The sequence below is a fragment of the Sarcophilus harrisii genome, chromosome 1, assembly GCF_902635505.1.
Source record: "Sarcophilus harrisii chromosome 1, mSarHar1.11, whole genome shotgun sequence".
In the NCBI taxonomy this organism is placed as follows: domain Eukaryota; kingdom Metazoa; phylum Chordata; class Mammalia; order Dasyuromorphia; family Dasyuridae; genus Sarcophilus; species Sarcophilus harrisii.
Window position 1 is genome coordinate 714,489,495 of NC_045426.1, and position 27,727 is coordinate 714,517,221.

Genomic DNA, 27,727 nt, shown 5'->3' on the forward strand with positions numbered 1-27,727 from the left:
AATTGTTCTTTAAATGTTTGGTAGAATTCACATGTAAATCCATCTGAAGGTTGGCCAGTCTTGTACAAATGGACACAGGTATAAAAAGACCTCCAGTGGCAGGCTCTGACTGTACCAGAGCTGTTCTTTAATTCCTGCGTTACCAAGTAATCACATCTCATCAAACCAGTAATCAGCAGATCTAGATGTTGTCTGCCTTTCCATTCTTGCAGCAGTGAGGGCAGGCTACCCAAAAACCATGGTCCCTAGCAATGTACATTAGAAGCCATCATGAAATCATCATGGAAGTCTACAACCGTTCTACAAAAATGGACCTTGAAATGCCACTCATTGAAATACTAAGGTTATTTTCTAATTTGAGCATATCCTCTGTTTATGTTACTCTTCTTCTATCTGGCAGTTTCTCAAAGGCATTGGTTGCTAACATGGCTTGGTCAATGATAATGTAGCCACTTTACCACTGGTAGATAAAAAGAGTATTATCTGAAAAAATTCTGTCCTTTTGAAGGTTGCTTTGCATCATTAAACATTATTACAAAAAAAAAAAAAAAAAGCAACATGTGCAAGTGACCTTTGGATGCAATTGTGGATATGATTAATGCTGAACTTATCATGAGTCAATAGGAATTTAAATCTTTTTAATAATAATTAGCAAATAATTTTGACTGGTTAGAGTTTTACAAAGTGAAATTCCAGCTCTCCATAACAGCTTATCTAATTCTTTCCACATGTGTGACCATGTTCAGCATAGCAGTTTCAGAATCACAATAGAGCTGGTGGTACAGTGGGAAAATTGTTGATCAGCCCTTGAATCAGTAAGACCCAAGTTTTCTTCCCATCTCAGAAACATGCTAGTCAAGTTACAGGACCTCTGTTTTCCTCAGTTTATCTCTAAAAGGAGCTTAATACTAGCAGCTAAATCTTAAGGTTCTCATGAAGATGAAACCATATACATTTAGTAAGTGACACAGAGGTGTCATACAAATGCTGTTTTATTTAATTTTGACTATTTTCTCCCCAATTGTGTATGTCTTAAACCACTATTAACCACACTAATTAGTAATTTAGTAAGGCACACAAAATGGTAAATCTGCACTTTAAAGCTTGCTGTTACTTTCAAATAGACAACAAAGTTATATGTGTTCACTTTCCTGCCCTCACCCTATAGATGCCTACCATTACACAGAAATATATATGGTATACCTATACAACCATGCAGATGCACATATATGTCAAATTATGTTCTACATATTTCTAATCATCAGTTCTTCCATTGGATGAAAATGGCATCTTTGTTCGTTTATGCTTTTTCATTAATTTGGTTACTTAGAATAACCACATACTTGCTGGAAGTTGTTCTTAAACAACACAGTGCTGTACAAAAAGCACATGGCACAACACCTAGCAAAGGAAATGCTCATTCCCTCCCATTTCCCTCCCACCACTTGTGAAAGAGTTTGAGGGCAATAAGAAGGAAGATTACGGACAAACTTCCTGTACTGGGGACAAGTAGGTGCTAGAGGCAACAAATTGATGGCTATTAAAAAGAAGAATATTTCAATTGCTAGAAATATAAACAGCCACTAAGAGTCTTTCCAGGCCTGTGGCCATTTGTACATGATGTTCATACAAAACCTATGCCATGTTGGTTACATTCATAAGATTTCTCCCCAGTATGGATTCTTTGATGTAGAGCAAGAGAGTCCCTTCTTGTAAAAGCCTTTCCACACTGGTTACATCCATAAGGCTTCTCCCCAGTGTGGATTCTCTGATGTACAGAAAGAGCTCCTTTATGACTGAAAGCCTTGCCACACTGGTTACATTTATAAGGTTTCTCCCCAGTGTGGATTCTCTGATGTACATTAAGAGCTCCTTTATGCTTAAAAGCTTTTCCACACTGGTTACATCCATAAGGTTTCTCTCCAGTGTGGATTCTCTGATGTACATTAAAAGTTCCTTTATGACTAAAAGTCTTTCCACACTGGTTGCATTCATAAGGTTTCTCTCCAGTGTGGGTATTCTGATGTCCATTAAGAGCAAGCCATTTTCTCAAAGCCTTTCCCCATTGGTTATATTTATAATGTTTCTCTCCAGTATGGATTTTCTGATGTGTAGTAAGAGCTCCTCTTCTTGCAAAAGTCTTTCCACATGGGTTACATGTATAAGGTTTCTCCCCAGTGTGGATTCTCTGATGTTCAGTAAGCACTTGTCTTCTTGAGAAAGCCTTTCCACAATAGTTACATTTATAAGGTTTCTCTCCAGTATGCTTCCTCTGATGTAGAGTAAGACCAGGCTTATATTTGAAAGTTTTTCCACATTGGTTGCATTTATAAGGTTTCTCTCCAGTGTGCGTCTTCTGATGTAGAGTAAGAGCTCTCCTTCCTCTAAAAGTCTTTCCACATTGGTTACATTCATAAGGCTTCTCTCCAGTATGGATTCTCTGATGTTCAGTAAGAGATTCCCTTCTTATAAAACGCTTTCCACACTGGTTGCATTCATAAAGCTTCTCTAGAATATGGATTCTCTGATGTTCAGCAAGAGATTCTCTTCTCATAAAAGTCTTTCCACACTGGTTACATTCATATGGTCTCTCTCCAGTGTGGATTCTTTGATGCTCATTAAGAGCTCTCCTTTCTCTAAAAGTCTTTCCACATTGGTTACATTCATAAGGCTTCTCTCCAGTATGGATTCTCTGATGGTTAGTAAGAGAATCCCTTCTTTTAAAACTCTTTCCACACTGGTTACATTCATAAGGTTTCTCTCCAGTGTGGATTCTCTGATGTTCAGTAAGCACTCCCCTTCTTGCAAAAGCTTTTCCACATTGGTTACATCCATAAGGCTTCTCTCCAGTATGGATTCTCTGATGCCCAGTAAGAGCTCTCCTTTCTCTAAAAGCCTTTCCACATTGGTTACATTCATAAGGCTTCTCCCTAATGTGGATTCTCTGGTGTCTTATAAGACCTCTCCTTTCTCTAAAAGTCTTTCTACACTGGTTGCATTCAAAAGGTTTCTCTCCAGTGTGAATTCTCTGATGTTCAGTAAGAGCTCCCTTTTGCCTAAAAGCCTTTCCACATTGGTTACATCCATAGGGTTTCTCTCCACTGTGGATCCTCTGATGTAGAGGAAGATTATGCTTATATTTGAAAGTTTTTCCACATTGGTTACATTTATATGGCTTCTCTCCAGTGTGGATCCTCTGATGTAGAGGAAGACTATGCTTACATTTGAAAGTTTTTCCACATTGGTTACATTTATATGGTTTCTCTCCAGTATGGATTCTCTGATGTACAGAAAGAGATTCCCTTTTTGCAAAAGCTTTTCCACATTGGCTACATTTATAAGGTTTCTCTCCAGTGTGGATTCTCTGATGTATAGCAAGAGCTCCCCATTCTGCAAAAGCTTTTCCACCCTGGTTACATTCATAAGATTTCTCTCCAATATGGATTTTCTTATATTTATCACAGATATCATTCCATGTGAAATTAGCAGAACCATCATGGATGAATCTTGGCAGGAGAGTTTCTACTACAGAAAAGCTTTCCTTTGTAATACAGTCCTTAATTTCTAGTCTGAATTCTCTTTCTGGGGAAAAAAAAAACAACAAAGAATAAAACAAATATAGACACTACACACACATGCAGGCATGCACTCATACAAGATACATATTTATATCCCCTTCCTTCATCGGCAGAGGAGAAACTCAGTTATTTCCTATTTCCCCAGTTAAAAAGAAAAATCCTAACTGGACAGAATCAATGACTTAAAAATATCCCATTAGATCGAAAGCCAAGGGTGATTTAATTTCTAATGACCTTCTGGCACAAATATATTAGATCCTCACATTACACAAAGTGCCTTCTTTCTCCCTTGGTGCACAGCTCAGGCCATTAGTTCAGAACAGTTGAGTAACTTGACCCAAATCCCAGAAATTGAGACAGAAATTTCCCCCTATGAATGGGCATTCTCTGCCTATGGTACTTGACAAGTTAACTTCACTGTCAATTTTTCCACCACTTTCTGGTCATAACTATCAATTTTATTTTTTTTTTATTATCTGAGGTCACATTCAGAATAATAACACTAATGTTTTTTATGTGTTGATTTTTCATATTTTATCTAAGGCAAAAGTTATTTTGTTCTTATCCATTACTTTTTTAAAAAATTTAATCACTAATTATTTTTTTATCAATTATCATAATATTCCCCTACTTATCCTTTTTAACAAACATATACACACAAAAATCCATCAAAGGGATTTAACCCCAAAATTAATCAGTGCCACTTTAATTGGTAAATTGATGTCTGGGACATGTGTGTGCATCTATCTACCTTACCAACTGTCTTTCTGCAGTGAATTCAAACTACCATGATTAGAAATACACCGCTTTATGAGATCATGCAGTGATTACATCGAACTCTGAGTGCTTCTAAAAACAACATCTTCTTTCAGTTTCTCAATTTGACATTAAATTGCTTCCAAAATTCCAGGAAGGGTTGGCCAGTCTTGTACAAATGGACACAGGTGTAAAAAAAGACCCCCAGTCTTTAACTGCACCAGAATAGTCCTCTCATTCCTCCGTTAGCAAGTAATCACATCTCATCAAACCACTATCCAGCAGATCTAGATGTTGTCTGTCTTTCTATTCTTGCAGCAGTGAGGGCACGCTATCTGAAAACCATGGTCATTAGCAATGCACAGTAGAAGCCATCATGAAATCATCATGGAAGTCTACAATCTTTCTACAAAAATGGACCTTGAAATGCAATTCATTGAGATGCTAAGGTCATTTTCTAATTTGAGGGTATCTTTTGTTTATGTTGCTCTTCTTCTGTCTGGCAGTTTTTCAAAGGCATTGGTTGGCAACATCAACTGTTCAGTGATAATGTAGCCACTTTACCACTGGTAGAAAAAACAAGGTAGTATCTGATGAAATTCTCTCTTTTTAAAGGTTGCTTTGCATTATTAAACATTGTTACAAAAAAAAGCAGTATTTGCAAGTAACCTTTGAATGCATTTGTGTACATTGTTAATGTACTTATCATGAACCAATAGAACTTTAAATCTTTTTAATAATAATAAGCAAATAATTTTGACTGGTTAGAGTTTTACAAAGTGAAATTCCATCTCTCCATGAAACCTTGTATGATTCTTCTATTTTCCACATGTATGACCATTTTCATCATATCAGTTTCAGAATCAGAATAGAGCTGTGAGGACAGTGGAAAAACTGTACATAAGGCCTGGAATCTGTAAGAACCCAGTTTTATTCACATCTCAAAAGTTTGCTAGTCTAGTTACAGTCTGTTTTCCTCAGTTTATCTCTAAAATGAGCCTAATACTAGCACCTAAGTCCTAGGGTTCTCATGAGGATAAAATGAGACCATATTTATCCAGTGCATGACACACAGTAAGTATTGTACAAATGCTCACTGTTTTACTTCATGTTGACTGTTTCCTCCCCAGTGCTGCTGTCCTTAAACCACTATTATCCTTACTAAATAAACGACCTCCTAAGGCACTAAATTTAAACAATTTTCCTGGTCCACAGTGGGTTTCTACATAGTTGCTGGTATATTGTCTGCCCCCCAGTCTGTGACCTCTATGAGAGCAGATGTCCCTTGCATCTCTTTCTGTTCCTGGTGCTTAGCCTAGGGCCCCACATGGAGCAGGTCTGTAATGTTTGGTGACTGGCAGTCCTAAGAAATGGCTCACCTTGGACATCCTGAGCTCTTTTGGCTTCTTCAGGAGAATTCCACTGCCCCGGGTTTCAAGCAATGACTCTTATAGGATCACAGATGATCATTGGGAGTAGGGACCCACATGGCCATGGAGTGCAAGCCACTCATTTTATAGATGGGAAACTGAGATTCAGTGACTAGTCCAGAAAGCCACTGGAAAATATTCTAAGTCTCTCTTTCTTCCCCAAACCAAGCTTTTACTTCATGGTAACCCCAAGAAGTCTCTTGTAGCAAAACTCTCATGTCCTTGCTTTCTCCTCACTCACCTGGAGGGCAGCTCCTCAGGCCTTCCGGGTGCAGCATCCATGGTACTTCCCTTTGCTCAAAATAAGAGATCACATCTTCTCTGGGAACTGGAAGCCCTGGGCATTGGAAGCAATCGGGGACAAAGGAAAGAAGTTTGTAATTTAGATCTCTTTAGGAAATGGGGTGAGCATCAAGAGCTGCTCCATTTTGAGAGTCACCCCTTTCTATACAAGAAGTCTATGGTCACCTACTAGTGCTTGTAATACTCGTAACCCGTTATAGGGTTTACCCCATCATGCTGTTGTACAAGGTGTTCTGAGAAGAAGACAAATGCTGTTCCCCTACCTCCACTCTTGTTAGGTTCCATTGTGGCATAAACTTCTTTTTTTTTTTTTCTTCCATAGACTTTTTTTTTTTTTTTTTTTTAATTTAATAGCCTTTTATTTACAGGATATATACATGGGTAACTTTACAGCATTAACAATTGCCAAACCTCTTGTTCCAATTTTTCACCTCTTACCCCCCCACCCCCTCCCCTAAATGGCAGGATGACCAGTAGATGTTAAATATATTAAAATATAACTTAGATACACAATAAGTATACATGACCAAAACATTATTTTGCTGTACAAAAAGAATCAGACTCTGAATTATTGTACAATTAGCTTGTGAAGGAAATAAAAAATGCAGGTGGGCATAAATATAGGGATTGGGAATTCAATGTAATGGTTTTTAGTCATCTCCCAGAGTTCTTTTTCTGGGTATAACTAGTTCAGTTCATTACTGCTCCATTAGAAATGATTTGGTTGATCTCGTTGCTGAGGATGGCCTGATCCATCAGAACTGGTCATCATCTAGTATTGTTGTTGAAGTATATAATGATCTCCTGGTCCTGCTCATTTCACTCAGCATCAGTTCGTGTAAGTCTCTCCAGGCCTTTCTGAAATCATCCTGTTGGTCATTTCTTACAGAACAGTAATATCCCATAATTTTCATATACATTGTGGCATAAACTTCTAATGCCATACCTGGATTCAAAGGGTTCTTGGGCCTGAGGGGCCTCGGGCAGATCAAGAGGGACCTTAGTCCTTAGTTATGGGCCAGAACTTGAAACAAAATGCTAAGTCAGTGAAATTGATAGAGACAATGGTTATTTAGCATGGTGCTTAACAGTTCTCTAGTTCAGTACATGTACTTAGTACTTGTAATTCTACAAGATTCACATTTTTGATAAGAGAGCATATAAGCTCGGACAAACTCAGCCAGAATCAGAACGAGGGAAGACCAGAGAAGTGGGAGCAGGCTGTCCTCCTTTGCTTCTCCACTGAAATAAACCAAGATCTGGAAGGTCTCCAGAAAAACTAGCCGAGCCCCAACTGAAGGAGACAAGACTTTGAAGGAGATAAATAAAGGTTTGGACTTTAATCCCTGGCTACTTGTGTGGTGATTACTGAACTGAAATGAAGGCTGCCTCCAGAGACCCCAAGAAAACCCCAACAAGAGAATATTACATTTTAGAGAGAATATTACATTTTGATGCCCAACGTGGGGCAGACATGATCCTGATTTCAGTGGAAAAGTCTCTGAGTATAAAAATAGACAAGGAAACTTTGTTAAAGGGCAAAAGTAGTACTTCAGCTAAAATGGGACAGATGTTTAGAAAACAGCCTTCTTTCCCTCTTCAAGGAAAATGTGTCAAAGCTTGGTCAGACTGATAAAAACTCAAGGTTTGATTGTAACTTGGTAGCAGATCACTGAACTTTTAGAAACTGTACAGTACACATTTCCTTGGTTCTCTTAGGAAAAAGTATTGGATCTAGAGGAGCAGAAATTAGTAGAAAAGCAACTATGTCAATACTACAATCATTATGTACCTGACTCAATTTCTACTTTATACATATAATTTAATGCAACTGGCTTTAGGAAATTATACAAGTATTAGAATAAGGAAAAAGAAAAAAGAGCAGGAGGGGGATGATCTAAATAAACTAGGTGAAAAGGATTAAGAATCAGATAAGAATGGAGTTAAATAAATTCTGAGTGTAGTACTTCACAGCAGAAGGCATTAGGGCATTCCCCATCCCCTGACCTACTTCCCTCAATTAACCCTTCATGGTTGGAGGAAGAAGGAGAAGGGAGAGAGGCAGTAACACAATCAGCTCCTATGAAGCAGCCTATGACAAGATTACAAAAGGCACTGGTTAAGACAAAAAATGAAGGACAGGATGTATTTGATTTAATAAATGCATACCCTGTGATTGAAAAGCTTGACTCTTCAGGTCAACAAAGGAGAAGATACACTCCTTTTGATCTGGAAAAAAAATGAAGGATTTGAAAAAGGGTTGCACTCTTTATGGGGCTACATCATCTTATGTTAAGATGTTACTAGATAATTTGGCATATGAAATCTTAATCCCTAGTGATTGGAAATCCATAGCAAGGACATGTTTAGAACCTGGACAAAACTTGTGACTTTCGGAGTATCATGAATTATGTAGGATTCAAGCCCAATGAAATAGGTAAACAGAAGTTAATGTACAAATCACTTTTGACCAACTAGCAGGTGAAGGTCAGTATGCAGAGAATTCAGCATAGTTACCCCACAGGGGCATATGAATAAATTGCAACTGCTGGTATAAAACTTGGGGTACCCTCCCAGGGAAAGATTGAGGGGAAGAGTTCACAAAAACAGAGCAAGGTTCCAATGAACCCTTTGCAGATTTTGTGGGACCTTTGCAAACAACTGTAATAAGAACCATTGAAGATAATGCAGCTACAAGAATTAGGATAAGACAACTGGCTAAGGAAAATGCCAATGAGGTTTGCAGAAGAATTATATGGGGACAACATAAGGATGTTTCTTTAGAGGAGATCATAAGATGCTGTGCCACAGTAGGCACAAATGTCTTTTATATCCAGGCTATGATGAACTTACAAAGACAGAATCCCTTTTGGCAAGGGACTTCTAGAGAAAATCATTGATGTTTTCAGTGTAGAAAAATAGATCATCTGAGAGCCCAATGTAGGCAAAGAGATAGAGTGAGAGGACAGGGTGAGAGAAGACCTAAAACCCTATGTCCAAAATGCCACAAGGGCTTCCACCAGGCCTCAGAATGTAGATTGACCCAGGGAAATGAGAAGAAGGACCCAGCTCCAAGATATCATACAAAAGACAGGTGGGGCATGATGGCAGCTGAGTTTACACTCAGAGACTTTAGAAGTTCAGGACTCTGATGTGATCAACCCACAGAAAAGCAATCAGATGCGAGAAAGGGATTATAATTGGGGAGAATACAGGCTTTTTTAATCCAACAGAAGGGACTCGGTGCACAGTGTGAGGAGCTCCAATGTAATTGCCAGGTGATGAGAAGAGATTTAGAAAGTGGTAAATAGATGGGACTAGATAGGTTAACTGCTTGGGAGAAAGAATTTGCTTGTCTCTCTACAGATGGAGAAGGAAACAAATGAGTGGCAACAAGCACCTGGAGAGAGACAGAAAAAGAGAAAAACCTCAAAACAAAGGAGAAAACCTAAGAACAAAATCTGCAGGAATCACTGGATTCCCTAACATAAGATGAGACTATTGCAGGAATTTAATAAATTTAAATTTAGCTCTTTATACCATTAATTTTTTAATTTTTGATAAAGATGTACTGGCTCCAGCAGGCAGGTTTTATAGCCCAAAAGAAGGTCAGTGTCCAGTGCGAGCAGCTCTACTATCTTTACATAATCACCAGGTGATATGGAGAGACCCAGAAAGTGATGAATGGAAGGGACAAGATAGATTAACTAGTTGGGGAAGAGGGTTTGCTTTTATTTCTACAGATGGAGAAGGAATCAGATGGGTGCCAATGAGCCACATTTGCCTTGTCCATCAGAGAGAGACAGAAAAAAGAGAAAAACCTCAAAACAAAAGAGAAGACCTAAAAAATATCTGACACTGAAAGAGAATGGCTGATAATGAGACTATTGAAGAACTTCAAAATCTGCAGGAATCATGGGATCCCCTAGATGAAAAATTGTTGATGAGGCTATTGCAGGACTTCAAAACTTGCAGAAATTATTGGATTCCTGGAACATGAAGTAATGGAGAATAGATTCCTTTTGGACTATTTCTAGGACTTATGGACATGTATAATTTCTCATGTTGATTCATGTTATTTGTTACACCACTTCTAACCTGTGTTATGTTGCTATGTGCCTCCGTAATTTATGTAATTACGTGTAATACCTCCCATACTGATGGAGTTATATATACCTGTTTCAAGTGAGACCCTTCAGAAACCCGCTAACCTGATTTGATTTCCCATTTCCTTTGGTGTTTTCATCTCCCTTCCTAAGATGTCAGGGAGGGCATGATCACCTCCTTTTATGGTGTTTTCACCCCTTTTTTGAGCAGTCAGGGAAGGCATGATCACCTCCTCTTTTGGGGTTCTCACCTCTTTGAGAAGTCAGCTCTCAAAGCTATGACCAGCTATGTTCTAAAAACAAAAGAAAGCTGGAGATGTTATGGGCTAGAACTTGAAACAAGGTGCTAAGTCAGTGCAATTGATAGAGACAGTGGTTATTTAGCATGGTGCTTAACAGTTCTCTAGTTCAGTACATGTACTTAGTAATTGATAGTTCTACAAGATTCATACCTTTGATAAGAGACCATATAAGCTCTGACAAACTCAGCCAGAATCAGAATGAGGTAAGACAGAGAAGTGGTGGCAGGCTGTCTTCCTTCATTTCTCCACTGAAACCAAGATCCAGAAGGTCTCCAGAAAAACTAGCTGAGCCCCAACTGAAGGAGACAAGACTTTGAAAGAAACAATAAAGGATTTGGACTTTAACCCTTGGCTACTCGTGTGGTGATTACTAAACTGAAACGAAGGCATCCTTCAGAGATCCCAAGAAACCCTCAACAGAGAATATTACATTTTAGAGAAAATATTACACTGGAACCCCTTCTTCATAGGACCCTCATTCCACAGTTTCCATTATACAGAAATCAGGTGGAGCCAATAGGGCAGTGGAGGGAGACATGGGCATAGAGGTAGAAGTAACTGAGCTTAAACTAAGCCTTGGATAGTTATTAGCTATATACCCCTTGGTAAGTATATTAAACTGTTTGCCTCAGTTTCCTCAACTCTCAAAAAGGAATAACAACATCACCTAATTAGAAAGGTGAATATATTAAATAGACATAATATTTTGTTTTATCTTTAATTTACAAATAAGCATTTTGAAATTTAGTAAAATAAAAAAGATCATTGATCATGAAATGGTAAATTTACACTATAAAACTCACTCTTTCTTTCAAATACACAACAAAATTATAAATGTTTTTCCTTCACTTTCCTGCCCCTACCCTAGAGATGTCTACTATTACATAGAAATATATATGGTATATGTATACAACCATGCAGATACACATTTATGTCAAAATATGCTATACGTATGTCTAGTCATCAGTTCTTCCTCTGGATGCAAATAGCATCTTTGCTCATATGTGGATTTTCATTAATTTGGTTACTTAGAATAACAACTTACTTGCTTGAAGTTGTTCTTACACAATATTGTTGCCACAGAGGTGTGCAGAAAGCATATGGCACAGCACGTGACAAAGGAAATGCTTCTTCCCTCCCATTTCTTTCCCAGCATTGACAATTGCCAAACCTTTTGTTCCAATTTTTCCCCTCCTTCCCCCCACCCCCACCCCTGGATGGCAGGATGATCAATATATGTTAAATATGTTAAAATACAAATTAAATACAAAATAAGTATACATGTCCAGACCGTTGTTTTGCTGTACAAAAAGAATCGGACTATGAAATAGTGAACAATTAGCCTGTGAAGGAAATAAAAAATGTAGGCGGACAAAAATAGAGGGATTGGGAATTCTATGTAATGGTTCTTAGTCATCTCCCAGAGTTCTTTTGCTGGGTGTAGCTGGTTCAGTTCATTACTGCTTCACTGGAACTGATTTGGTTCATCTCATTGCTGAAGATGGCCAGGTCCATCAGAGTTGATCATCATATAGTGTTGTTGTTGAAGTATATAATGATCTCCTGATCCTGCTCATTTCACTCAGCATCAGTTCATGTAAGTCTCTCCAGGCCATTCTGAAATCATCTTGTTGGTCATTTCTTAACCAACAATAGTATTCCATAATTTTCATATACCACAATTTATTCAGCCATTCTCCAACTGATGGGCATCCACTCAGTTTCCAATTTCTGGCCACTACAAAGAGGGCTGCCACAACATTATTGCACATACAAGTCCTTTTCCCTTCTTTAAGATCTCTTTGTTTCCCACCACTTGTGCTAGAATTTGAGGGCAATAAGAAGGAAGATTAAGGACAAACTTTCTGTACTGGGGACACCGAGGTGCTAGGGGCAACAAATTTATGCCTATTAAAAATAATCCACATACTTTGGAATGGGTCCATTCCAAAGAGCAAAGGATTGTAAGAGAACGCGCCTGAGCCATTTTCAGAGCTTTGCCAAATTCATGACCAGTTAGTTAGCCAGAATAACCTCTGAGATTATTTCCGTGGTTGTTTCTTCCACTTAAAGTTACCTAGAATTGGTAAGAGACAGCTTCAGGAGAAACAAAGGACCTCTTCAGGTTCCTATGATCCAATATAAAGATGTACTGGAGGACCCAGTTGCTTGGACACAGCCAATCAGCACTTTCTCCTTTCTAACTGGTACTGCCCCCCCAAACCGTGCACCCTAGGAAATGACCATATGTTCTTTGCAGATTCAGAGTTAGCAGGGGAAATGTCCTTACCCAGGGACAGCAGGTTCTGGGCATTCTCCAGCATCACCCCCTTGTACAGCTCCTTCTGAAGAGGGTCCAAGAGGCCCCACTCCTCCTGGGTAAAATCCACAGCCACATCCCTGAATGTCATCCATTCCTAAAGCAGCAAAAGTCATGAGATGTAGAGCTGAAAGACACATCAAAATTAGGGTTGGGGAAAACACTAACCCTTAATTTACAGCAGGAAACAAAGCAGAGAAGGGATCTGCTCAAAGGTGAGACCATTTCAGAGTGTCAGAGTCAGCTCCTGGAGCCAGGGTCAGTTAAGAGTCTCACTGAATTTTCCCAAAAGCATTTTATAGTGTTGTGACCGATGGTGTTGGGTTTGTCACAAAGGGATGGCAGGCACCAAAAGTGGAGTTCAGCCACGTGAAGAATTCACCATTCTCTCTGGGAAAAGGAGGATTTATTGAGGAACATAGGTTATAGACTAAGTGAAGGGATACAATAATGGTAAATATGAAATAGAGTGGGAGAGCCTATGAAAGACAAGGTTCTCAGTGGGACTCACAATTACCCAGTAGAAAGGGAGCCCCCCAGGAGGTTGGGGCACTCCCTCAGCTGGCAGGCTAATCCTGAAAGGGTGAGTTATCTGTAAGGAGAAGTGGGGTTGGGAAGCAGAGTAGAGTTAGGGGAGATAACATGTGACACAAGGTGGGGAGGGGCGGGGTAAGGAATAAGACACCAAAAGGCAGAGTGCCCCTGCTGACTGTCCCAAAGGAGAGTAGCCACCATAGGATGACCCACAAGTAGGTCTTGTCTGATATAAGATGGAGACCACCCTAATTCAACCAGAAGCCATCTCTAGGAGAAAGTGAAAGTTTATCATATGTTCTGGAGAAGAGTATCTCCCCATTTGGGATACAAAGTTTGAGAGTAAGTGTTATAGAGCCCTAGCACAAAAAAAACCCTACCCACCCTGCTGACCTTTAATCCTACTGGCTGAGCTTCAGACCTAAGAAACCCTCCAGAAGCCAAAAGGGACCCAATTAATTCAGATCTCCCCTTACTAGGCAATACCTGATTTGGCAATGGAGAGTGGAGGGGTTTTCCAGTGAGTCACTGGATTCTATGGGAGGTGAAACTTGGGCCTGTGTTAGCTTTGAGGTGGGAGGAGCTTTGCTTAATTTCCTGAGAGATTTCACCCCATCCCATTCAGATGGATAATTCATCTCTGATTCCTTCCCTCCCCTCCAAGAGAAACTATTACAAACCTCTTTCCTTTACAAGCATCCCACAGTCCCCCTTTACCAACGCGAGTTGGGGCTCATGCACTCCCAACCTGCTTTGAAGGAGAAAACTCAGTTACCTCATTACTCACTGGCTCTACTCTGGGACTTTTCTGGCTGAGCTCTCCACTCTTTCTCTGAATTGAAGGCCTCCTTCCCACCCATTCCTCTTTCCATCCTTCTGGGAGCCACAGGTCACAAGTGAAGGGGATAGAGAACTTACTCTATCCAAAGAAAATAAAAGAGAACAGGCAGGGGAGGAAAATACACAAAAGTGAAGGACAGCCTGGGGAAAGTGAAGTAAGCTACAATTAACATTCAAAGAAAAGCTGTCCCTTGCTAGAAGCAAGTACACTGGAAGGAAAGACATTTAGACCCCAAGGAGAAAGTTCAGCTGTCTCCTCATTACTCACTGGCTCTACTTTGGGACTTTTCTGGCTGAGCTCCCCACTCTGTCTTTGAATTGAGGGCCTTCCTCCTACCCATTCCCCTTTCCATCCTTCTGGGACCTGTGGCTTCTTTTGTGAATTGCCACATTAAGGGAATGGAGAACCTCCTTCCAAAGAAAATAAAAGAGAAGTAGGCAGAGAAAGAAAATACACAAAAGTGAAGGACAGCCTGGGGAAAGTGAAGTAAACTACAATTAACATTCAAAGAAAATCTGCCCCTGGCTTAAGGAAAGTGTACTGAAGGGAACAAGCCTGCCCATGAACTTAGACCCCAAGGATGACAGGGTGTGGGACAAGACCTCTGGCTCACATAAATCAATAAATGAAGGGAAAAACAGAAAGGCATTTTATTATGATCTCCAGAGAAAGGGCATCTCCCTCCCCACAAACAGTTAGGTAAGGAGAGGCAGGACCCAGGTAACAGACCAGAATTATGTAGGGACCTGGGCTAATATTCCCTATAGGCTGGATCTTTGCCCTGATTAGCCAGGACAAATGACCTCCCATTCTAAGTCATAAATGAGAAAATTTTCAACCCAACCACATCGTTAGGATTACTGAATTACCTTACATGGGAGGTTCAATGGTAAGGTTGACCCAGCTTAGTCTCACAAAGCAAAGGTCCCACTCCCTGTAAACCTCCCTGATTTCCAGAAAGAAACCAGCCCCTGGGCCACAGCTGACCCTCACTCACTGTCTCCATCTTGTGAGACAGCTTTCACAGTTCACTTCATTCCATTTCCTCTCCCCCCACCCCCACCTCCAGTTGAAAGCTTCTCACACCAAAGTTTATTCATTTCTTCAATTTCCTGATTACTTCGTTTTCGGGTTTGGCCTATCCTCCCAGGCTCCAGTTCCCACCCTTGTCTCTTATTTTTTTTTTAATTATAGTTTTTTATTTACAATTTCAATTTCTTGATTACTTCCTTTTCGGGGTTTGACCTATCCCCCCAAATACCGGTCCTCACCCTTGTCTCTTGAGCATCATCGATAGCACTAATCCCATTACTGTACCTTCTATCTTGGTGATTTTGCAGAGTTTTCTGAACCACATTGGTGGTTATTTCTGAACCACATTGGTGATAAGTTGCATCATACAGGGGGACATAACTCCACTGAGGGCTATCAGGAGAAACCATAGAGCCTGTCTCCAACAGACACCTTCAAACCAAGACCATATGTATATTTTTATAAAACCACAAAAAGATGGTTATATCTTTTACCAAGGCAATAGTCAGTATTTTCTCCTGGAAACATAGTCTTTTCTCATGGAATTTTAACTATGAAATCACCGAGACAATTCCCTCCCTTCCTTGCCCTTCTTCTAATCATCTTGGATAATACAGACTGGGAATAGGAAGGCCCCACCAAATGCTAGAAGGATATCCTTCCACAGACATCTTGTTTGGAGTTTTCTTCTTGGGCTCAGGAGCAGGGCCAATCAGATAGTGGATCACCAGCTTGATGATGTATCAGACAGTCCTACCAGAATCTATAACTCCAAATAATGTCAGCTACTGTCCCAAGAGATTTTATCTCCAATAGCAAATCTCATTAATCAAGGCTTCAGATGAATCTAGCTCTCAAGGATCATATCCTAAAAAGTACTATGACATTACATTGATAACAGTAAGAGATTCATCCTAGAAGGTTTGCAGTTTGTCTTTCATATTTAAGTAAATGGGTTTAAGTTCAACATTATACCAATCATTTTGCTTTTTAAATGTCCACTAACTAGAAAAAATTCTAAATTGCATGTTGTCCATAACAGAAACATGTTCAAAGGCACAAAGGCAAAAACTATTATTCTCAGAGTCCCTTTAAATAATGGGTACAACTTTAAGATGACTCAATATAACCAATTAAAACTCATACAGAACATAGAATATCCTGGTTCACATAAAACATTAGAATTGAGGAATCCCTCCAAACTTATTAATTTTTTTCAACATAAGTAACAGGAACAACACAAATATTGTTTAATTTCCTCTATGCACAAATATTCTCATCTCCCACCAAAACATTCCTAACTGCAAAGTCAATTTTAGAGATAATATATAAATTGTCCTTAATAGACCATTCATTCTTGGCGTTCCTCTACCGGTTTTGTGAGCTTAGTATTCTTCAGCCTAAAGACTGCAGTCCCAGTAATCTGTCAAGTCTGCTAATGTCCTTCCCACTATGTTTCTTCTAGCACTTAGTAAGCACCCACTCTCCTGCAAACTTCAGACTCCAAAGGTGTTGCCTGGGTAGCCATGTTTGTTTCCTAAGGACTAAAAAGGGATGAGGACATTGGCAGTATTTAATTCCTTAAAAAACTTATCCTGTTTCAAAAGAGGGTCTTTCTCTTTCTACTCCCAAATAGAATAAATCAATCTCATATGAGGAGAGTCCCAGGTCACTTCAGGGGACAGTTCTAATTCTTTCATAAAGCAATAGGCAAAAATTTGAAACAAGGCAATCTAGTCTCTGTCAATTTAGGAATTGGTTTCTTCAGAATCTGATTCTTTCCACTTTTCCTGAGTAGGGCAGATGCCCAGGTGTATGGAATTGTCACTCAATTTGCAATCCTTCCCTGTTATTTCTTATAAACCTTAAAAAGTAAAACATGCTTCTTTATCAATCAATTATCTCTACCAATCCATACTTAAGTACAATTTGTTCCAATGTTATTTCACTAACCCCTCTTAGCAGCAGAGCTCAGGGGAAAGCTTCTACCAACCCCTTATATCTCTGTTTCCTCACTGGTGTTGTGTGGGATGCAAAGACCCTAACTCAAATTGACTTCTCAAAGGCATGGTACAAACTGAAAAGTTTCTTTATTTCAATTCTCACAAGAAGTGGGGCAGAAAGTCTGGAGTAGGGAAAGCTAACTTTAGAGAAGTAAGGATCATATTATATAGTCAAGGTTTACAAAAACTATTTGCCCACCCATCTTCTACCTTTTTTTTCCCACTGGCCTTTTGGCCTTTTAAAATCACTGGCTCTTTGGAATATAAGTGGGCTTTTTGTGGTACCAGGGTCTTGGGTAAGCAATAAATGTTTCAAAATGTTAAGAAAAAGGGGTCTCTGTGTGATCCTGGGCAAGTCATTTACCTCAACTGCCTCAGCAAAAAAAAAGAAAGAAAACAAAACAAAAAGGGGTCTGTCTTGCTTCAAAAGTAAATAATCAATTAGGGGTTAAAGGTTTCTAAATTACTGAGCTAGTAACTAAGGGGATTTGGTCTGTTTCAGGCTTTTCAGCCAGTCAGATAGGGATGGCTAGATATCTCTAAGCCATTAAACAATCAGTCAGGTTTTTCTCTAAGCAGTTGAGTAAAGGTCAAGGGTTTATCTCTTAAATGTTTTAGGCTGGTCTCTCAGAGCCTGAGGATTAAACAGAGCCTGGTGCTGTATCTTGAATTACCCATGGTTATTATTCTGAGAAGTCCTCAGTTTCCTCCTTAACTCAGTGTCATTTCATTAAAGCATAACAAATATTCTGGAGGCAGCCTCCATTTCTCTCTGGGGGAACATCTGAATACTTCTTTTTTTTAGACATGTTTCATACCTTTCAGATACAATACTTCAATATAAACACACACATTTCTAAATTCTCATACCAGAATAAACAAGTTTATACTTTTAGAGTTAATAATTATCCCCTACAATTTCAGAATCAGACTTCCAGTGCAAACACACAATCCCAAACTTAAGGTGGCAGAAAACTGCCCTTTCAAATCCAACCAAAAGCTTTAAGAAATTGACATACTCTAAGACCCAAGGAGAAGAGGGTCAGAGAAATTTGGACCGAGGTCTGTGGCCTGGTGACTGTCTCACTCTCTACAACAGAAATGCTGGGGAGAGGACCCATGTCAAAGATATTGGGGGCACCAGTGCAAGCCCCAGAAGAATTCAGGTCATCCAGGGCCACCTCCCTAGCCAAGATAGATCCCACAAATCTGAAAAGCTTGGAAAACCCAGATCAGGAGCAGTTCTTTGGGTTTGTTTTTTTTTCCTGCACAGTTTCCCTCAAAAGGCTTTTAATCATGTAAATTAGGCCTATTTAAAAACACAATAGACCAATTCAGTTTAGCTGAGAGGAACAAGTAATTTAAAATTTATTCTCAAAAATCCCAGAATCTGCTAAAAAAATTTTTTAACAGTTCCCTAACATCTAGTTCTGCAGACTCAAATTGGCCATTTTGGGTCCACAGAAATGTCATTTTGCATTTCATTAATAATTTTTTTAAGTGGTAGCACACTGCTTTTCCATTTACCCAAAAGTTCTCAAACTTTCTAATCCTTTTCAGTCTAGGCTCTTCTCAGTCATACATACTTAAGCTTTTTCTATATACATCAGTTAAAGATCTTATTTTTCCAACTCAACCTGATCTTTCCCAAACTAGCAAGAGGCTTACTCTATAGCTCTCACTCAGCTTTGAATACAGAACACAGAATGCATAGCAGACACACAGAAATCACACAGACCCAGAAATCTATTTTACGTACAGATCTGGACATGCTCAATTAGCCCTGGGAGCATCCTCCCATACAGAATGATCATTTTCGGCAGTGGGAGACTTTTGGCTGAGCCCTTCCATTTTTAATATTTGACGAGACTTTCCAGAGTCTGTCCAGTCAAGGATTGACTCAAGGGTCTCACAGGTAGCTGTGCATGAAAATTGCCTGACTAATGCCATACCCAATTCCTGCCACTTGGAATTTGCCACAGAATTTACTTATTTACTGACTTTCATTTTGGCTTGGGTCTCTCCTGATGGGGCCTTTTGACCTTGGGAGCAGGGAAAAGTCCTGGAAGTTCTTAGGCTGTCTAAAGCAAGCTCTCTAGACCTTGCCCACATGATCCAGGAGATCCCCCCATAAACTGTGTGGGTCAAGACCACCAGCTTAAATAAATCAAATAAATGAAGGAGATTTCTCAAGGTAAAAGCCGACAGGCATTTTATTATGATCTCAAGAAAAAGAGCCCCTCTCTTCCCACAAGGAGTTAGGCAAGGAGAGGCAGGGTCCAGCTAACAGACAAGAATTATGTAGGGGCCTGGGCTAACTCCCTATAGGCTGGATCCTTGTCCTGATTAGCCAGGACAAATGACCTCCCATTCTAAGTCATAAATGAGGAAAACATCCAACCTGACCACATCTGTAGGATTACTGAATTACCTTATATGGGAGTTATAATGCCAAGGTAGCCCTAACTTAGTCTTACAAAGTGCTTCTGGAGAAAGATACATGGCCCTGGGCCACAGCCCACCTTCAAGCAGTCTTTAGAACACTGTCTCTGTCTTGTGAGACAGCTTTCACAGTTCACTTCCTTCAATAGGTTCCCTGGAAAGACACAGCTGGTTAAAAAAATGGACCCAATCATGAAGGAAATTCTGGACAGAGAAAATGAAATTCCAATGAGAAGAATCCACAGAAAAACCAAATCCAGAACTCAAAAACAAAACCCAAGCTAAAAAATGCCATGCTGACAGTGGTCACTTTTAACAATTCAATTCAGAAGTACATATTCCATAGTAAAGGGGAGTCTAACATCCAGTAAAGAAGACTGAGAAGAAGGGATCAGAATGTAGAAGGAAAGCCTGGAGAGAGTTATTTCCTAAATACTTAGAGAAGAGGGAATCCTAGAGGAGAGAGTGATCAATAGTGTGAAAGGCTGGAGAACAGGATAGAAAAATGGGAATTGAGGAGATGAGTTCCATGGTCTTGAAAAGAGAAGACCACCTGAGGAGTGGGGGAGGAAGGAGGAGAGATGGAAAAGGTACAGGAAGGAAGGAAGTTTCATTGATGATATTCTTAGAGGAGATAAGGGACTTCAGTCTGAGGTTTAGGGGGTTAGTCCCTGAAAAAACAGGATTGAGATTTCTAGGAGAATATGGAAAAAAAGGTAAAGGAATAAGAGAGGATAAATATCAGGAGGAAATGTTCCCAGCTACGGAAGCATATTCTCACTGACACCTGCTGTGATACACAATATTCTGAAAGGAAGGCACCATGGGAAAGAGGAATCTGGTAGTGGTGGTGAGGGGTGGGGGAGGGAATGTTGGACTAGAGTCAATGGCAGAAAGCATCTACAGGGCAGAGCGCAAAATGGATAGCTTGGAAGCTGTTGATTGTATGAAGTGTTCAGAGAAAGGAGACTGATCAGAGGAATAGAGTGGCTATCACTGACAGAATGAGCATGTAAGTAAAACAGAAAGGGAAGATGGACAATGAGGAGAAGGGGAGAAATCCTCCTTGGAAAGGGAAACAAAAATGGATGAAATTTTAAAAAACTGATGAACAGAAATCTAGTTGAAGGGGAAGAGAGGAAGGGCAACTACAAGAGAACTAAAAAGAAAAGGGAGATGAACAAAAAAGCAGAAGTGATGAACAAATTCTAAAGAAATTGGAGGTAAAAAAAAAACTTGTGGCATCTTCTAAATGGAACAACACAGAAATATGCATATTTCTTTGTCACATATGGAACTTCTATAAACATGGGATATAGAGATGCTGCAGACAAAGGTAAATGGGCAGAAATAATTCATACATCCTTTCATTCCCTAAGGAAATAAGAATGGAAATTGATTCAGGTATCACTGACAGAAGATATAAACATAAATGGAGAATTACCAGTGATATATTCAACAATATGATAACATTGCAAAACAAAAAAAAATGACAATGTTAAAACAATATCCCCAAATTTCTAGGATTCTCCTAAAGAAATCCTCAGGAACTCTGGTAGAATTCCAGCCATGTTGGCTCCACTATGTTGGTTATTCTTTGGACTGGGAAGCAAGCATTTTGGAGACTACATTGGGAGGGGAGGACTTATAATCGCACATGAAGCATTTAGAAAAAGAGATGAACTAAATATGTATTCGAAAAAAATTAGAAAAATAAATTGGTAAACTTAAAACAAGGATAAATGACAAGATATTAAAATTAAAATCTCAGTGAATCAATCAAAAACAGAGAAGAAATGGGCAATGTTGTTCCTATTGTGTTAACATAATAATCATTTTTGTAATAAAACAATCCATAAGTAAGTTATTGCCAAATTCACACACCATCCTCTATGTCAAGGCAAATGGTTGTGATGGTTGATTTTGGTCAGGTCTGAATGGACTGCACTCACCTGAGGAGGTCTGAGGCTCCCAGGGCTCATTCCCTCTGGCTGCAGGTTCCCTCTGTACATAGAAAAGTAGTAACCAAGGTGATTCCATTTTGTAAAGCTCCTCCAATTGGTCCCTAGTCTTTCTTCACCTGCTTGCCCCCACCCTTTATGGCCCCACCTATGTAGCAACTACCAACAGTCTGAATAAGAGAGGTGGCACCTAAGGTTTTTAATTCTGTGCTTTTCTACGCATGAGACAGCTTGGAGTCACCTGGAAATTTCAGGCAAAATCCAGGCTGGGATTGAGTTCTGAGGGTTCACAGAGAAGAGGGGCCAGGGACAGAGGGGTAGGGTCTGGGAGGCAAGAGAGACCATTATAGGTCCGGGCCGGTCAAGGTCGCTATGTAGACAAAAGTGCTCCGGGGGGCAGCTGAGATTGGGAAAGAGCTGCGGAGGACTGTGGGCTCGATACATTGGGGCTCGGGCCTGGCGTCCCTAAAGGAAAAGTGCAGACAGGGAGCCACAAGCCGGGGACCTGATGGGAAGCAGCCCAAGAGCCCGGGTTCGGTTAACCGGGAGCAGGAAAGAGCTTTGGTTAATAGTCTAAGGGGGGAGAGGGGGACCTGGGGGTAGGAAGCGGGACTCGAGGATCCCTCAAGGGATAAAGTCTAAAGGAGAATCTGAATCTCTAACCAAGAGGGGAGGACAGGGAGAAGGGACGCCTGGGTCCTGATCAGAAGGCTGAAATCAGGACTCTGGAATCCTAGGGGCCAAGTCGGAAGTCTGGGAGGTAAATCTCGGTAGGGGGAGCCAGGAAGTGTGGCAAGTGGTGGGAGCTAATTCCGCAGCAAGGCTGAAGGAGACACGCCCGGTAGAGTTAGGGGACACTCCACGTGGTCAAAGGAATAGGAAGAGGAGGAGAATCAGAGGGTGGAACAGCCCGGGGAAGCCCGCAAGTGTGGGGGACATCGGTTCCGACTTACCAGGGAGCTGCAAGAACGGATGTGGCTTCCAAAAGACAAAAGTGATCGCTGCTCCCAGAGAAACAGAGAGAGCCCGAAGCTTCCTGGGAAGGGAGGACGACCTAGAGACAGGTAGAAAGATCGCAGCTCCAAGACTTCCGGCTTTCCCCAACCCCCTCGGGAGAGTCTTCTTGTTCTTCAAAGCCCCGCCCTGTTCATCCCCCAGGAGGGTGGAATCTTCTCCACTCCCCAGAGGAACAGTACTGCAGGCCACGGCCCCCTGCCCAATGGTCTCTTCCGCCGCCCACTCCTCCCAAACCTGCCCACTTCCCTGTCCCCCCACCCCATTTATTCTATCTTTTTCCCCTTCTCTGGAGCTCCCTCCAGTAACTCTTCCTGAATCACAGACTCATATTTACTTTGGTTTTTCCGCATGGCCAATTTTGATTTCATCTTTTCCCACTTTTCCTCTGGGAAACTGGGTCACTAATGCATTGTTGGTGAACTTGGAAATAATCCAACCATTCTGGAGAGCAATTTGGAACTATGCCCAAAGGGTATCAGACTGTGCATACCTTTTGACTCAGCAGTACCAAAGAAATTGTAGAGGAGGAAAAAGGATCCACATGTACAAAAATGTTTGTGATAGCTCTTTTTGTGGTAGCAAAGAATTGGAAAAGGAGTCCCCGTTTTCCTTGAGGAAGGGAATGAGGAGGATGTCCTTCAGTTGGGGAATGGCTAAACTAGCTGTGGTAAATGAAGGTAATGGAATATTATTATTCTATAAAAAATGATAAACAAGCTGCTTACAGAAAGGCCTGGAAAGACTTACATGAGCTGATGCTGAGCAAAACAAGTAGAACCAGGAATACATTGTGCAAGAATGTGCAATGGTCAGCTATGAAAGGCTTGGTTCTGATCAGTGGTTCAGTGATCCAAAGCAATCCCAATAGACTTTGGAACAAAATGCCATCTGCATCCAGAAAAAGAACTAAGGAGACTGAATGTAAATCAATACATGCCATGTTCATTTCTTTTTGTGCTGTAGAAACAGGAAGTATATGGATTAATATAGACAAGGATAGGTTAGATTAGATCAGGAAACCTGGACCATTTTGTTTGGGTAGGAGAAGCAAGAGCAGGAAAAATTCTGACCCAGTTGCCATTCTATGAACAATGGCAATGGATATTTCCCACGCAAAAAAAGACAAACCCATCAATATTATTTCAGACAGCCACTATGCAAATGAGGTGATCTAGAGAATAGTGACAGCATATACAAAGGCTCAAACAGGACCTATCTTCTCATTATTTCGGGAGGGACAGAGGTGATTTTAATGAGAGTCCATCCTTTTTACATTCTGCATATCCATTCTCATATGAATGGATGGGACCTATATTTGAAGGGAACAAAATGGTGTAAGATATGCTTACACAAAGTATCTTCCTTTGTTTTCTAGAACAAGCAATAAAGCCTCATGGACATCTGCATCTATTTGCCAGATCTCTCCAGAGACTGTATGCGGTTACCGGCAAGAAGCAGCAAGTATAGTAAAAAGATGTGCAGCTTGTGTACCATATTCTCAAAGACCTGTAGGGCTGGGGACTAATCCCAGAGGTGACAGGCCAAATGATATATGGCAAATGGATGTTACACATATAAGGAAAACATGTATCAATGTTGCAGTTGACACTTATTCAGGTTTTGTATCTGCATCCTCTCAACGAGGGGAAGCTGCTTCACATGTAATAAATCACCTATTTCACTGTTTTGCCTCTCTGGGTATCCCACACACCATTAAGACTGATAATGGACCCTCATATAGCCCAAACATATTAAAACAGTTCTTATAAGAATTCTCTATACATCATATTTTTGGGATTTACAACCCCACAGGACAGGCCATTGTAGAAAAGACTAATCAGAGCCTCAAGAGATTTATTAAAAACAAAAAGTAGGGAGATGGAGGTGGGGTCACTCAGAAAGATAAAGCAGTGTACACAATAAATTACTTAAAATTTGGTTCAAGTGATTTAAGTCCAGTTATGAAATGATCTCTGGTAAACAGGGACAGAGATTCCATAAAAGATAACACCTCTTCTTCCTCAAGGCCCCCTAAGAACGAGACCATAGTAATGAAAAAGGGTCCTGAAGGATGGGAGGGAGCCTCTAGGATTCTAATGTGGGGACCAGGATATGCTTGTATCTCCACAGGACAAAACCTTCAGCAGTGGATCCCCACGAGACATCTCAAAGTTGTCCAGAGAACAGAAAAGAAAAAAAGAGGCAATTGTCCAACAGGAGGAGAACATGGGCCCCTAAGACCACTAACAAGATGCTTTCTATATATATGGGTTTGTGTTACACACAATCAGGACAAACAGCAGAGGTCAAAAGGTGGGCTGGACCCACCATGGCCTAGATTGTCTCATGGGGGTTGGGGTATATGTGACACATGCTGGACATACAGGGGACGCCCTGTCATAATGACACCCTCAAACGCACAGGAGGATTGCAGGGGTGTGTCTACATCATCAGGCTGGCCCCTCACAAGCCTCCATGGACCCATTCTCGTCACTCAAGAACTGGGCTGGCAGTTGGCACATGGAAAAACATCGTGGGCCCAGGTTCTTGGACAAATGCATGAGAATTGAATACCAGTTCTGCACTAAAGCCTGTCAGGGAGGGAAATATGTGTTCGTGTGGAGAGACTCTGTAACTGTTACCAAGGAAACATTAGGTTTTTACAATGTTACTTGTTGGAATTGTACAGTCAGTGATTGCTTGGATACTGAAATTGAAAATCAGGCTGTGTTTGTTTGATTAACTAGAAAGGATAAATGAAGAAAGACATTGTCAGCATCCAGAGAAATGAGAGAGCAATGGTGTGTATGTGTGTGTGTGTGTGTGTAGTGATGGCTTTGGATTCATGCCTGACTGCATTTAAGGGAGGCAGAGTTGCACAATGTCATCATCCTCCCTCTGAAGTCATTTACCACCAGCCAGTGACAGGACAGAGTCAGAGTGATGGGCGATGACTACACATCAGCCTTCATGGCCAGTGGAATGAATTTATCTCCTCTGCCCCTTCCATCAGGGGAAGTTTTTCCCTTCCCCCACAACTCACCCTAGGGTTGGAGACCCTTTGCTTGTCCTCAGCCTGGTTTAGCCCATGTGGACACAGTTTGCCAGGGGGTGGTCCCTGTGCATGCTCCAGCTCCTTGGAGTGGCAGATGAGAAGTGGGGGATCAGGTGGACACCAAAGGTGACAAGCAGCCCTGTCGAGGGCTTGGAAACCTTCACATCAGAGTCCTCCCAGAATACACTCTGTACTCCAGATCTACATACATATACATGTATACACACACACACACACACACACACACACACTTTTTTCTGTGTAATAGAATTCCTAGAGTGGGGCATTGAGCATAGGGAAGGAAAAAGAATCACATCCTAGTTTTCCTGTCTATTTGAAAGGAATAGCAAGATGTGGGATAATAGATTGAGTTTCATATGCTATCATCCTTTTTATTGTACTGTTATGGAAATGCTTGTTTTATTCCATAAATGGAAAATAAAACTAAATAATGTGACTCTGTTCTCACAGTAACCTTTGAAATTAGCTGATATCCCCATTTGAGAGGTGAAGAAACTGAGGTACACAATTTAAGTGACTTACCAAGGATCACACAACTAAGAATTCTCTGAGACTTGATTTAAACTCAGGTACACCTGACTCTATACTCAGGTCTCTCTCCACTGCATGACCAGCTCTGCCTAACTTATAGATAATGGAAACTTTGAATCAAGTCCATCCTTCTATGGAGAAGGGGCCCCAAGACCAGATTGTCTTATTCTAAGTTTCCTGTTGATCAGACTCAAGGCTTCTCTGGTCCAATAACCTTTTTTATGCAGTTTTTGTGAGGTTACAAGTGTCTGCCAGAATGGGGTATAACTGGATGAGGTCAGGGAGTGAAGGGTTTGGCTCCTTCTCAGAACAAGTTGAATGACAGGATAATGTGGTACACCCCATTTTGGACTACTTCCATTACAAATACTAATGGGTGAACATGGACTCATGTGTGAACATAATGAGGTGAATCTCAAAATGGAGCAGCTCTAGATCCTCAGCCCTTTCTCTAAAGAGAACTAAATTATAAGCTTCTCTCCATGCTTAGTCCTGATTTTCCTGCTCAGGAGATATATTCAACTGAATTGATGTCATTAGTCAAAAACTTTATTTCATAAAATCTCTAGCACTTATATTTCTTGTATTGGGATTTCTGGGAAACCCTTGTGTATGAAATATTACTAATTAAAAATGACTTCTAGAGGGTAATGGAAGTATACCTTTACAAATAAACTCTTTGGATCTAGATGCCAAATGATGAATTAAACTACTTAAGAGTGAGGTTTAGCAACTCCAATATTTGAGAATGTTTTGTTTCAACACAAATAATGATACCTTTGGCCTTGGGAAAAGTACCAAAAAAAAAAAAAAAAAAAAACTCTTAAATTCTCCCTATCTGAAAAGAAGTGGAATTTAACAGGATCCCTGAATGCTTCTCTTTGGAAAAGCTCACAACAATCTCAGTAGTCTTAGGGAAAAGGTTGCTAAAAGAAGATTGTCCAGTTCTGATTAAGTAAGAGACTTCTCAGTACCAAGGTGGTAGGGGTGTTGATTTTTAATAAAGAAATGATTTTATCTAATAGATTGACCATTGATGATAAAAATAATAAAAATGAATCTGGAACAGTTTGTGTGGAAGTTATACCTGTAAGCCCCCTTTAGTCTCAGCAGTCCCTGGGCTGGATTCAAAATGGGACAATGGGACTCCTTCCTTGAGCAAAGTTGGCCACCTGGATTAATTCAAAATATGAGATGTGCAGTTAGAGAATCCTCCCTAAATGTTTATAGGGAAAATTTGTGCCACACTAATGGCAGAGAAACCTAAGCTCATGTTGTTATCATCACCCACAGCCAGACACAGTAACCTGACTCTAACATAGTAATGTCATTTTGCTCCTCATCAAGAAAGGAAGAACAATAACCAGTTTCCTTGGTGATCCTTACACTCTATTTTTTTTTTTTTGCTGCATTATCTGAAGTAACATGAATAATACCAACGTTGTTTTCTTTTTTGTATTTTCTTTAGGTATAAGAGATTTTGATTTGAAACAAT

The 27,727-nt window shown here is 40.4% G+C and overlaps 1 protein-coding gene and 1 long non-coding RNA gene across 2 annotated transcripts; one reads left to right on the forward strand and one right to left on the reverse strand.

The window, feature by feature from the left end:
* Positions 1-22,640, reverse strand: LOC105749466 (zinc finger protein 420-like). The gene is made up of 5 exons (XM_031949080.1): positions 22,562-22,640; positions 21,600-21,651; positions 12,766-12,892; positions 6,006-6,101; positions 1-3,582 (listed from the first exon to the last, which is right to left on the reverse strand). The coding sequence occupies exons 2-5, from the start codon at positions 21,627-21,629 to the stop codon at positions 1,625-1,627; spliced, it is 2,211 nt and encodes a 736-aa protein (XP_031804940.1). The 5' UTR covers positions 21,630-21,651; positions 22,562-22,640; the 3' UTR covers positions 1-1,624.
* LOC116420898 lies at positions 22,583-27,052 on the forward strand. The gene is made up of 2 exons (XR_004231345.1): positions 22,583-22,672; positions 24,001-27,052. It is a non-coding gene; the product is annotated as an uncharacterized LOC116420898 (long non-coding RNA).
* Positions 27,053-27,727: the final 675 nt, after the last annotated feature.

Excerpts from the sequence above, each read along its gene's own strand:
- LOC105749466 (XM_031949080.1), bottom strand. The coding sequence starts at position 21,629 with ATGAGCCCTGGGAGCCTCAGACCTCCTCAG. Across the intron at positions 12,893-21,599 it reads GGAGCCTCAGACCTCCTCAG|GAATGGATGACATTCAGGGA; the intron begins GTGAGTGCAGTC and ends TTGCTGCTTTAG. Across the intron at positions 6,102-12,765 it reads CCAGAACCTGCTGTCCCTGG|GGCTTCCAGTTCCCAGAGAA; the intron begins GTAAGGACATTT and ends TCCAATGCCCAG.